The sequence below is a fragment of the Gavialis gangeticus genome, unplaced genomic scaffold (assembly GCF_001723915.1).
Source record: "Gavialis gangeticus isolate Ggan-Ray unplaced genomic scaffold, GavGan_comp1, whole genome shotgun sequence".
NCBI lineage: Eukaryota > Metazoa > Chordata > Crocodylia > Gavialidae > Gavialis > Gavialis gangeticus.
The window spans coordinates 50,160,292-50,174,118 of NW_017729004.1; the positions used below are offsets into that span (position 1 = coordinate 50,160,292).

The following is a 13,827-nucleotide window of genomic DNA, read 5'->3' on the forward strand; positions in this document are numbered from 1 at the left end:
ATATTTCCTACTGGCTTGCTTTTATGTCTCTTGCTCAGCACTATGCTCTGGATCACACTTTTGGGAGGTGGCCAGGTCCTCCCCTTCACTGAGTTGAACTCCCAGGTGCCTAATCATCCATTTTAATTGTTTTTCTGGAGTAAAGTGCCCAGATTTTCAGTGTTGCAAAACCTAAGTGGAGATACCTGCCAGGCCAAGTTGGATCTGATCCAAGATGCAACTTAGGCAAAAGCAATACACAGCTGAGAAATGAACAGAAACTCTGATAAAGCATGGGTTTTGTCTTCAGGTGTTTAACTGTTATGACAGTTTCCTCATCTTTACTTGTATACCTAGGGGTATTGTGAAACTCTATTGGCTTGTGAAGTTCTTATAAAATCTTAGATTGAAGCTGTTTGAAGTGCCAAGTACTAGTGCTAATTGAAAAGAAAAAGACCATCAATTAAGATAGGAGGGGTGAGTTACATCCTCTCAGTTGCTTGTTAAAATGCCTTTGGGGGAAGGATCAACAGAAAATACCCTTAACATTCCCAGGGAACTATTAACAAGATCCAGTAGCAAAATACTTAAGAAATACAAGACAAATGTGTAACAAAAATCCTATCAGTTCAGGAGAGACTGTTATTGTCATTCATGAAAAAGCATGGGTTGGAACTTTAGAAATTTAGTATTTGTATTTTTCTAAAACGCCTTTCTAATTGGGGAAGGAGAAATGCATCTGAGCAACTTTCCTATTTACAAAATAAAACATTGAGAGAAGTTGTGAATAAATGGGAATTACTAAAGACTTTAGATTCAATAAAACCATTCCTTCTCAATACTGTTTGATAACTGTAAAATAGTAAGAAAGGGAAGGTAGGAAAGACAGGAGATACTGTATGTTAGCAGTTGTACAACCTGGGTAAGTCAACACTAACAAAAATGCTTACAAAAAGCTGTCCTTTATCAGCAAAGGTAGAGCACTCAAACCTGTACAAGCACAGGACATAAGAAGAAGTGACAGAATGGCTTTTCTACCCTGGAAACAGTTTGGGAGTGTGGTTTCTCCTTCAACTCTCCCCATCAACAATTATGTCCTTGTTTCAGTTTATCTTCCTTTTGCTTTTGGAAATAGGAAAAATGAAATTAAACAATACAGGATTGGTGGGTGGCATTATATTATGCCTGTGAAGCATACTTGCTTCTTTGTAGTGAAGAGATGCATCTACATAGTCATTAATGCATTTTCTAATGTGGAGATACTAAATTTTAATGCAATGCGAGGGCACTTTTACATGTACTCTGGGGTGGGAGGCAGTACCTTAATTAGAGCAACTCAGAACTGCTCCAATTAAAGCACATCAACATCTCCTGCATCAACATCCCCATGCTTAAAAATGGCAGCAGGGGTGCTTGAACTAAAGTTCATTCAGCACTCCTACTACCATTTAAGTACGGGGCAGTGATACATGAGACGCAGGAGGCTGCTGGAGCACAGCAACTGTTATGCTCCAGCAGACTCAGTTAATTGAGTCTGCTCTGACTCACTAGAATTCTAGCACATCAGAGCAGCCTCACCACTTGTGTGTAGGTGCCCAGATGAGGTACTAAATGCACATTAGGCTGCCCTAATGTGCAGCAGCAAAAGCACATGCTTTTTCATGACATTTAATCTGCAGTAGCCTATTTTACTGCACATTAGCATATTAGAACAGTTTTACATGATGCTTTAATTATAGTGAAATAGGCTGTGTGTAAGATGTGCCCAGGTTGTATGTATTGTTCCTTAGAGCCTTGCCACATGTTCAGATTAAAGCTAGACAGAAACCAGCTATATAGTTACACATTTTCGAGCACTAACTTTGAGTTATAAAAAGAGCCAACCAACTACATAGTTATTTTTATGGTGTGATAATTACTTTGCACATGTGATTGGTCTAAATTTATTGTACAATTAGCCAGTTAATTGTATAATATAAGGAACATGCAATAGAGGCCAGAGAGGCAGAAAAGTCAGAGATGAATAAAGGGAAGGAATGTTAGAAAGTCAGAAGACATCAACATGTGAACACATAATATCATACAGCAGACTTCGATTTTCCTTATAAGTAATATTTTTATCTATTACCAGTGCCCTGTACAATAGGACATTGTATAAAAATAAAACTTCACTGGACGCACCTTTCCTGAAATTTCCAGTTCTTTCTTATCTTTCTGGGCATGTCCAGATAGCATTTTCATTTCAATGAGTCCTGTTATGGCAATGATTGGCACAACGGCTAAAAGCAAAAGGGTCAACTGCCAACCGTAGACTAATGAAATAACAACTGCAGTACCAAGATTAGCTATATTCTGGGCGAGTAAAGCCAGTCTGGAACCAGTAGCCTGAAAAAAAACAAAAACAAACCAAAACCCAATAAAATAACTTCTTTCCATATCTGAGTGAAGAGGGAACTTAGAAATTAGACATAGAAAATACTTGTTGTCCACACCATGGTACAGGATTATTTTCCAGAGCATAAGTGCCTAATCTAGTTCTGTTATTTGCCAACGTTGGAGCTCTTGCCATATGCTTTCAAAGATGCTATTAACACACTGTAAGCCTACTGTACAATAAAATAATGCACAGTAATCTTTCCCGGGGAGCAAATCTGCTCCCAACAGGAGCAGTTCAGTGTAGGGCTACTTCTGCCCTGCTCTGCCCCCATATAGCAACCATGGGGAGCTCCAGGCTCCCCAGGGAGCCAGCCCCAGGCTGGCAGGGGGCACCAGGGTCAGGCCTAGGCTCTGAGGAGCAGGGGAAGCTCTCCCACCTCCATGGCAGCTGCCTCCCAGGACCATGCCCTGATTGTCAGATTACAGCATGGAGCTGGGAAACTGTTGCCTTGCCAAGCATCTGTTTCTTAGCCCCATACTGCCCACCAGGGTCCGGGCCTGAGAAAAGAGCTGCCCCAGGGAGGGGACAGTTTCCCCACCCCTCACTGCTTAGGCTGACCAGGAGCAATCTGCTCCCAGTCAGCTGTCTACACAAGCAATATTGCACAGTAGCTACTGCATGATTAATCTGCTACCTGTATCTACAGGTAGTAGCCAACCACACAGACTAATGTACTGCACAGTAAAAACTGCGTATGTGTAGATGGTGATGCTTTACTGCACAGTAGATTAGTCTACTGCACACTAAAGAGTCTTGTATAGACATGCCCCTTTATCTTCTGGTATTGATCCACTTCTACCTTGCCCAGTTTCCATCTGCTCACTCTCCGTTTTCATTTTTAATTTAAAAGTTCTGCTAAAAATCTAAACCTAGGGTTTATAAATCTGACAATTTGCTTATACAGTTGTAGCCATCACTATGCCAAAAATATTATACCCAGCAGTAGCACTCAAATATACCATGCTGTTCTTCATGAGCCATCATTAAGTAGAAGATGTACTAGCTATATCTGCATCGTATCAAGGGCAAGCAACTGGGTACTCACTAAGCTCAAGGGCAAGCAACTGGGTACTCACTAAGCATCATTAATTATCGTACAGTTACGTTGGTACAACTTCTAGTCCAGGTGGTAGCATTTGCAAAGCCATACCACACATTTAAAGGTAACAATGCTGAGCATGGAAGTCTGTGGTCTAGACATGGTCTATACGTTTAAATCTTACAGGTACCTTGGAGAAATAGCTTGAGCTAACTGTTTTTGTTCATTTGTTTGTTTTTCTTTTGTTCTTTTTTTTGTTGTACAGGTCCCAAAAGAACACAGTAGGTAAACACTGCATAAGCACATGAACAGACAGTCATGCAAATGTACAAACAGCAACTGTGTGAGATATCTTATTTATTGGAACAACTGTGTGGTTGAGACTTGTATAACAAATTTTCAGGCACAGCATCCTTTCATGCTTTATAACATTGTAGGACTGGAACTCTAGATACTATGAAAATATATGCAATATAGAAACCTAAATATATTCCATAGATTACTTTAGATTGACAGATTTCTGAATAAAAATATATGTATTCACAGTAAAAGTTCTGTTATCTGGCATCTTACAAGCCAGCATGCTCCACTAACCAGCATGCCAGCTTGTAAGAAAAAAGTGAAACCACCATGGCACTTCTGGTTTCTCTGAGCCCCCATGGCTCAGGGCAAAGCAGCCTGTGCTGCTGAGCCCCCACAGCCAGGGATGCCGGATAACAGAGCTTTTACTATAATTAGATTCACAGGACTAATAGTTTACCTGAATATTACATTGCTTAGATTACAATCTTGATTCTGGTAGCTGCTGAAAATTACTATTAATTAGACAATTAGTGTCAGGCAAATGTATCTTCTTATACTGATGACTAATAGTACACACCAGCAATGTTACATTGATCATATGATCAATATGTTAATCATGCGATGAAGACAACATGCCACAAGTTAAACCAATCCATCATGCCATAAAATGGCAAGCCAGCTACAAAGATATTCCGTGTCTACGGAGACATTAAATGTGGAACAATTTTGCAGCTGGTTCATAGAGTGTTTTTTAATTGAACATGTGATGTTCAATTTCCCCCTTTCCAGCAAGTTTAAATCTGTGTGCAGCTGACCCATGCCTGGCTTCCAACTTGCTTGTCAAGGGGAGCCAACAGGCCCCAGCCAGGCACCAGTAAATCAACTTGCATGGCAGCCCCATGCTAGGCTGCCCCATTTGAAACTTTCCACTTGGCAGCATGCATAGAAACAAGAACGGCAATCCTAGGCCCCATATGCATAAAGTTGAAGGTATATCATGGAAACCATGGTATCAGGCACTAGTCCCAAATGCCAGGTTTCATGTGATAGCAGTTGTGCTATTTCAATGAGACTCATTCGATATCTGATCCCCAAAATCCCCCTACATACATGACATGATAGAATGTGTGCCTGTTAGGGTCTAGGTTCAGATCCCACCACACTATTCAATGAATGTCTGCTAATGCTACTAGTATAGCAAATCTACATTGGAACATGACCATATGCCAAACCAGATTTAGCAAATGACAATTCTGTGCCCCCTACTTACACCTTTCACTTGTGAAGCATCATTAGCAAGTCTTGCAGTTAATGCCCCAGTGCTGTTTTTTGGGTCATCAAACCAGCTGATGTCCTAAAAAAATAAACATTTTTAGGTTTTAGGAAACAATATACAATATATATATTTTAGGAAATAATATACAATACAAACTTTTAGGAAAAAGTTTGTCTGATATATAATTAGAAAACTCATGGACAAAACTGAAGAAAAAGTAGGGTTGTACAAGATAACTGAGAATCAGCTTGGATGAGAAGGCAACCTCTGTGTTAATGTTTCAGTTCTTTATAGAAAAACAAGTTTCATAACCTTGTGTGACAAAGATATCCAAGTGTAAAAACACTTTAAACAATTTGTATCAACTACAATATGGAGTTGAACTCTTGTGCCCCAGCCAGCACTTCCACCACCTTACATGGACACCTGGAGCCATGGGCTAACCTCCCAAGCCTGCTGCCAGCCTGGGCCTGCTCTGCCCCAGCTCAAACTGCTGATGTCTCAGGCACAGGTATAGATGCTGCACCAGGGAGTAGTGTACTCTGGCTCAAACAACTCTGGAGTCGATTGCATCATGTAGATGCACCCACTGTAAAGCACTTTCAAAACAAACTTCTGACTAATTGTTCTTTGATGTCTCCTCGGATTGCAGATGCTCATGTGGAAGCTGCGAGTCTAGCATAAAACATGGCCACAGTTTTGAGCATGATATCCATCTACAGAGATAGCACCACTTCTTTAAGTCTATGTGGCTTCTTTCCTGTGCGTTTGAGAGGTGGCCACAAAGGGAAACAATACTAGTTCTATAGTCCAAGGAGTTGGTGAGGACTTAAAGGAATCTGAATGGCAGTTATTTTACCTGTATAAAGTATCATTTTTGGCAACTGCAATTCTACTATCCCTTCACCACCAACACATGCATGCACACAGACTGAGCATATGCAGTCAGCTATGCACTGGCCATGCATGTATATGCAGCTACCTGGAGAAAAAAACTGGGACATATGGGTCAGCACAATGGTAGGGGCTGCTGATCCCCAACTGCATGTTTAGGGCACTGAATTGAGAAGTAGGAGGTCTATAGATTCAAATGATCCCCAACTTGAAAGAACTGTAGTCTGATGACCATACCACAAGTCGAACATTACCCAAACACCTTGCCAGCACACTGAAGCCAAGCTACTGCACCTTGCATTTAATAATTACCAAATATAATGTACAGAGAGTAGTGCAGTGAAGAACTTTTTGCTTAGGGAGTAAAGACCTAGGCTAGAACCCAGGGCATGCTCCCTTTCAAAGTAGCAGTGATTTGAGCCACATGTCCTTCAGCTTGCATATTTCTTCCTGGCTGCACATCTCTTGGCTGCCTTAGGGGCCAACTTTAAAAAGGAACATGGGAGAGTGGACTGGACTGTTGTAATGTGTGTTGTCACTGTGGATCCTACTGCGAAGTTACCTGGAGGTAAAAATATGAACACTGAAGTGCATTTCAGAATTGGGTCCCTAGAATGCTCTCTCCTCTCTGTTTATACAGTTAGGTTTGGTTTACATTCTGAAGATTTACTGATTTTGTTAAAGTGTCCTTATGTATTACACTCAAAATGCTTAAGTCTTGAACTAAATTAATACAAACCTCTTAAACTTAGCTAATATAATATCCTTGTGTGGGCACAATTTTAATATGTCAATTTCTAAACCAATCTGAAAAAAAGTTAATGCCAGTTCAAGTGCAGATAAAGTTATACAGAATTAAATACGAAGCTATTCATGACAAAGAAACAGGCATTTTTAAAACACTAGAAAGCTAAATATATTATCCATACCTGTCTAAGCATTGCTTTGAAGGCCATGAATCGAAGCCTCATTGTAAGGATCTCTCCAGCTTTGCCAAATGTGAAACCCTGTTTGAGAAGTAGCATGGTTACTACACAACCAAGTAGACGAATTAGCTGCAGAGTAAAGTCACTACCTACACATTTGGCAGTATTAGGCTACAGTATACTAATTAACACTGCAGTAAGATAGTACTGTCCCCAACTGTTGGGGACAGTACTATCTTACAGCAGGGTAATTAACTGTGATTAAATGCACATGTAGATGCTGACTTCAGGTGTAAACTGGGCCCCATCAGCCCAACCAGCCAGAGGCCAGACTCCTGCCTGCCACCTAGCCATGCACCTTCACACTTTCAGCAAACTTGTGTCTCAGTCAGCCCCTCTGCTTGCCTGATGCCACCACCCAGAGCCCAGGGCAGAGCACAGCAGGAGTGGCCCTCAAAAACAGCTCCACCCCTGCTCAAGTAGCTGCTGTCCCAGGCACACATGTAGATGCTGCACCTGGGAATAGTTTACTCTGTCTCAAACTGCTCTGGAATGTGTTTAAAATTAATTGCAAGTGTAGACACACTCAGTAAGACTATCTGGTCTTTATTCAATAAAGACTTGTGATTCTTTGCATCTCCATATGCAAAACCACAAGTTTTAAAACTATACAATATTTAGTCTATAATGATAAGAGATTTTACGACCTTGATTTAGTTCTTGAGGGGTAGCCAACTTCAGCATGGGGAGTAAAATTATTTCTTTATTTTGACAAAATATGCAGCAATGTTAATTTCCCCTACACTACCGCACATTTGATTTTAGCCACTTTATCACAATTGATCTAAGGTAAAATTTAAAAATTTTAAGCCAGGACCTTCAAGGTAAAAGGTTCAGAATAAAACCCTTGTCCCCTGCTCACCACCAAAAACCCCCGAATGGTAAATTTCTCCATCAACTTTAACTAAACCTGGATTTCAGTCTCAGCGTCTCATTGAGAGTCATTTAACCCATCCAGTCCTAAACATTGCCGTTGCTTGATAATCAAAATAAATGTAGTTTTAGTGAGAACTATGAATTAGGGAAATGACAGCGCCAGTGTCACAGCACCTAATGATTCCACTGGCCCCATGGGCCAGATGATAGTTCCACAGGCCAAATCCAATCCATAAGCCATAGGCTAAACATACCACTGATGTAGGCAAATGGGTATGTGCCCAGTTTTGCTCATGCAATTTTAGACTGTATTTTGAAAAACAGGGTCAAGAATTTAACACAATACAAGGGAAGGAAAAACACTGATGCAATCTATTAAATAATTATATGTGACTTATGAATGCATAATCTCAAATGTTCAAGACCCAGGCTTTTTAACAGCCATGTTAAAATCACTTTGCATAAGAGGTTTATCATAATTGTTCTTCACCCTTGCTGTTTGAGTCAAAGGAAATAAAAGCTTAATATCTTTCGAGATCTGGTTTCTACAACAAGAACAGCTACAGTAAAAGCAAACATATTAAGTCTTACCTGGAGAAAAAATGTAATGAAAGAAACTACTCCAATGACTAAAAGTAACAGTGAATACATGTTGCTCTTGTCTCTTATACTGGTCTTGTCTATTGTTGCAAAAATCTATAAAAAGAAATTTAAAAGATAATTTTGTTTAATTAAATGACTAGCTAAAATCTTTATACAGTACCTTGCTCAGGCACAGTTTGAATGCATGTAGTAATTTATTTTTCTCTCTCTCTCTTTTTTTTTAACACTAATTTCACACTCAACTAAGGTATTGTAAATCTCATGTTCTTTCCATGAAGATCAACTCTTCGTTTTCCAAGACACTCAGAATTAGCAACTAGTATAAACTGTTTTTCATTTATTGAACAAAATAGGGAAGTTATACATCTACCAGACACCTATATGGAATGTTTACTGTGCAGTAGACTAATGAGCTCCATACCTCATGCCCCAGCCAGCCCCTCCACAGCACAGTGGGCCAGGGATAACCGCCCCAGCCCTACATGCTGCAGCATCCCAGGCACATATATAGATTCTTACTCCCAGGTAATGCCTCTTGAGCAATAAGCTCTGGAGTTTATTGCTTTGCATTAACTGCGTGGGTAGATGCACCCACTGTGTCTTCAGTAGAGAAGTCATTAAAATAGAACCTTGGAGTCACTGGCTGCAAGTCTGAGACCTTCTTCATTCTTTGCAGAACAAATAAGATTGAATTTGTATGAGAGATGTAGAAACAGTTTTGTGTACAATTTATTATGCATGTGTAATGTCCTTTGCTAAGAAATGTTTTTTACACTGCACTGAGACACAAGCATTAGACAGGCAGGCTTGAAACAGAACTGCTGCCTTCTCTCAGAGATCTCTCTCCTATTATTATTCATATCAAGTGCTTGCTGATGACACATGGTACTTGATGTTTTTCTGGCCGAGGCCAGACAAGGGGCAGGAAAGTTTCCAATCTCATTACACTTGTGCTTTCAAAAATTTTCCCAACAAAGAATAAAACCCAAACCTTACAAATTAGGGAAAAAACAGAAAGATTCCCTCCCATGAAAAGCCAAGAGAGCTAGGTAGTTCTGAGGAAAACAACTTCAGTCTCTCCTACATCTGTTGTGCTGTGTGTACACACCTATGCCCAGACCTTTCTTCCCCATCAGATCTAGTTCATTTGATTTTCGTTTCTACATTTGATTTCAATGATCTGACATTTACCACCAAAAGCTATTTGGTTGAATAATCCTGATCAGTTCAAATACAGATAGCATTAAAATGCCTGGCTCTTTCAGCTTTACTTTCTAGTACTATAGAGGTTCCTGTGATTCCATTCTCCACTAAATATTCTATCTGGAAGTGTTTTCCTTCCTCCACTTTTCACATTAGCCAAAAAAGAACAGAACATCATCATCATAACTGCATAAAGTATGGTTGAAACTATGCAGACACAAATGGGAGAAAGAGAAACTGCAAAAAGCCTCACCTTTGCTCCATGCCAACTCTGCCAGTTATAATGTCTTTGTATAAAATGGGACAGAAGGCCTAAAGTGAAGTCAGTGGGAGGGGCACAGGCTGCACTTTGCAGCAGGAATTCCCCCAGTGACAGTCTGGCAGATGAGAGGCCTTGCTGGAAAATCCCATAACACCAATGCCTTTTACTAATGAAGGATTCTGTGTTTACAGTACAATCTAGACATTGTGGAATAAATCTAGGTAGTACCTGAAACATTTATCAATTTACTGGAAAGCTATTTAAATGTAGCAAGTAATAGAAATCAAAGCTAAAGTGGGCAGCATAGTTTTTAAGTATGTAAAAAAAGCAAAAACAAAAAAAACAAAACAAAACAAAAAAAAACCTTACCCCTATAAATTCTGAAAATATGATTGCAAATGCAGGTTGTAAGGCTCCATTGATAGTTGCACTCAAAATTCCAACTATGAAATAAGGCCATTCAGTTTTGTTCAGCTTCATAATTTTCAGAAATGAAACTGGAGGTACATCTTCATCCTAAAACATAGGGATCCCATTAAGACACATATGTAACATCTACTGGGGAAAAGAACTGTATGGATATGGAACTGTGTGCTCCTAGTTACCATCCTTAAGTAGCTCAAATATTTGCTTTCTAATAGAAAGTTTCTTAATTAACTGTAGTACATACCTGTCTGTTACTTACTACACAATATTAACATGTGAAAGAAGCAATAAAGTATAAGAGTGTTATTGCAGCAGTCTCTCCTCTCCTTTGAGGCTTACATTTTGAACTTTAGCCTGAGGGGCTTACACACAAATTTATCTTCAGTGAAAGCACACTTATAAGGAATACAGGAGTAAGAATTGCTTACTAACATCCACATTCAGATGACTATTTTTACTATTTTTTGCTAAATAGTTTACACAACCATATTTCAGGCTATAAATGCTAATATATTTGAAGCAAATGTTACACCAATGATTTCGTGTTCTGAATTTGAGCTTATGTTGCACCAATTTTGTTTCTCCTCCATAATTTATGGACTTAAACATACAGAATACTTCCATATTGAAGCAATTTTGTTTCATGCATAACAAATATTTTCATGAGATGAAAATAAGTAGACAAAAAACTCTTTCCCCTTGAACTCTCTCACATACCCCGTTTTGCTTGTCTGAATGCTCACATTAAGCAAAATCAAACACATCAAGAATATAACCAAATCAACATATTATTTATAATTTATAAACTTGTTCATAACCAGACACTCAGCTGTTAAATACTGTTATCTTATCACATTATAAGCTACTGTCTAGCACTTGTATGATAACTTTGTATTATACTAGCAGTCAAGGCACATGTCTACATGTGCATATTCTCATGTGTGAATAAAGTGCAGGGCTTGTTGCTCTGGAGTTTATTGCTCCACAGGAACAAGAAGTGACAGAGGGGATTGAAAGCAACACAGAAGTAGAGACATCTGAACAAGGAAACCAAACAAGAATTGAACCAATAAGGATTGAGAATGAAGAGAAACTAAGAAGATCACTTGGAACTAAAAAGCCAACACAGACTAAGACTGGTTAAAATGTGCTTTGACTATGGGTTGAATTAAACTTTCAGTGTTAGTGTTACATGGGGATATATTACGTGTAAAGGGTGAGCCTTTAAGAATATTATGTACAAGTTGTTACATTTGCCCAGAAGCTTGCAGAACAGTAGACAGAGTATTTTCTCTGAATAAGTAAGCTTTATCTAGTAACATCTCCCTGGTATACCCATAAGGGAAGCTAAATCTCAGTGTTCACTGGACAAAAACCATGACTAATGGATGTTAGGTGATGGGGGGGTGAGGAGGAGGAAAAGGACAGCCTTACCAACTTTTCACCCCAGAACCTAGTAGCTGGGGCACCTGCCTGAGAGCTTGAGACCCTGTTTTTAGGCCCCACTCATCTAGAAGCAGTTGAGCCTGCATTGCAAAGCCCTCTAACCACCAGGCTATAGGACAGGCATTACCCAGAGTCCTCCTTTTGAAGTTGTCCCTACCAGAACTTGCATTTACTATTTACTGGATGAACAACAATGGGAAAATTGCTGCCCTATTAGGAGGAATGTCCCTGGTTAGAATCCTAGAAGAGTAGGCCTGGAAGAGACCTCCATAGTTCATTTAGTCAAAACTCTTGCCAGAGGCTGGATCATACAATCAAAACATCCTATACGAACCCCTTTGCTTAATCTATTAAAACTATAGCTAGTTCCAGACACAACCACAAGACATAGCACCTTAGCCTGCCACAGGTAAAGCAGGGTGACCACAGTGGCCAATGAATGCTCTGCTGCAGCAGGATTGTTAAAATACATGTGAGATCCAAGAAAAAGGGCCATATACTCTCCCAACCCCATTACAAAGGCAAAAACCTCCAGTCTGTACCAATCTGATCATGGGGTAAAATTAATTCATGATCAGTTTGACTCTGAACAGAAGAGCAAGACCCTCTAGCCAGGAGCCTCCGTGTTTAAGTTTCAGCAGAAGCACTAGTAGACCTGTCAAAATCCTCAGCCTTAACTGCAGCCAACACCCAGTGCTTTGAAGGAAGCAAAAAACCTGGCAACTAGCAGCAAGACAGAAAAAAACTACTTCCCAGCCCCATATGGCAACCAACAAAACCCAGAAGCATGGGAAAAACCCAGAGTAGGTAATGACCGCCCTCAGAGCAATGCACTTCTTATTTTGTACTTTTCTCCCTGGACCAACATGTGTCTTCCTTTTGGCTACCCCGTGGGCCAGCTTCAAGCAGAGCTGAAAAGTGCCTGGTCACAAACTGATAGAACACTTTATTGGAAAGCAGGAAGCGCAGGTTCAAACCCCTCTAGAGAAATGTAACCTAGAATCTGGGCAAGGTCCCTAACCATTAGGTCACTGGACCAAAAGATGGAAGGTCCTCCATTTCATGTCCAGCAGGTAGGGCTGTGGGGCAATTCTCTCACTACAGGGAGGAAAAGAACCTCTAATTGTGTGTTACATGATAAAAAGCAGTTGCATCATGACATATAGGCCCAATAAGCATGTAAAGTAGAACAGCAGTTAACCCATGTGTTCTACTAAGGTTACTAGAAACAAAGTATAGACACTTACAGGCTGAACAATTTTGACATCATGGATATCACTCTGTGTTCTGGGCTTTTTGATGCTTTTCCGAGTGGATTGCCTTGTCAGTGCCACTTCTGAAGTGCTTTTTTTGAGGCCTAATATATCTTCAACTTCTTCTGACTCAACATCACTTCTTACCTTCTGAAATAGAGTACAACATAACATACTGTACTTGAAAAGTAGGTTAAGTAAAAAACTAAACCAATGTTAATTAAGCAGAACAGATCAGAACTGAACAACAAGTTACAATGTAAGCAAGTATAAAATTTGACTTGGGAAGATCTTCCCCATTTCAGAGTGTAGTATCAGAAATAAATACTCTTGAGAAGTAAGCTACTGACCCCGACAACCAGGTCCAGTCGCAGTCTCTACAGGGAGCTCAGCCACCCCCGCACCTGCTGCAGCCCCACGGCACCACCAGCCTCGCGCACCCCGCCCAGGGCTCAGCAGCCAGGACTGCCCTCACAGGAAACAGCAAACCAATGAAGGCTCAAGAAAAAACCCGGGAAGTGAAGCCCCCCCAAGCCCAGAGACTCGCTAAAAAATTGAAAAGAGAGAAAGAAAAGCAGAAAGCACGAACCCACAAAGACACCAGCACCTCCCACAGCGCCACCAGTAAAATACGGGCTTATGCCTGGCGCCGACTTTATAAAGGCTGAGGAAACCCGCCCGTGGCTGCTCATTGGTCAATGCCTAATTGGGGGAGGAGCTTCGTTAACCTTTATAAAGGCGATCCCCAACAGTTCATGCTTATTTAACCTGTTGCACTGCTGCTAGGTGGGGTGTGCTTTTGTCCGAATCTTATGGTTTTTCTTCATGGTAAGTGGTTTTCTAG

At 40.3% G+C, this 13,827-nt stretch overlaps 1 protein-coding gene across 1 annotated transcript in view; it reads right to left on the reverse strand.

Moving 5' to 3' along the window:
- The window catches only part of ABCB1 (ATP binding cassette subfamily B member 1), a 72,897-nt gene that overhangs the window by 15,924 nt on the left and 43,146 nt on the right, over positions 1–13,827 (reverse strand). The window contains exons 14-19 of the mRNA XM_019508367.1: positions 12,978–13,133; positions 10,228–10,374; positions 8,382–8,486; positions 6,858–6,935; positions 5,029–5,112; positions 2,161–2,364 (exon numbers count right to left, since the gene is read on the reverse strand). Coding sequence (XP_019363912.1) covers positions 2,161–2,364; positions 5,029–5,112; positions 6,858–6,935; positions 8,382–8,486; positions 10,228–10,374; positions 12,978–13,133 — 774 coding nt within the window. The remainder of the gene's footprint in view (positions 1–2,160; positions 2,365–5,028; positions 5,113–6,857; positions 6,936–8,381; positions 8,487–10,227; positions 10,375–12,977; positions 13,134–13,827) is intronic.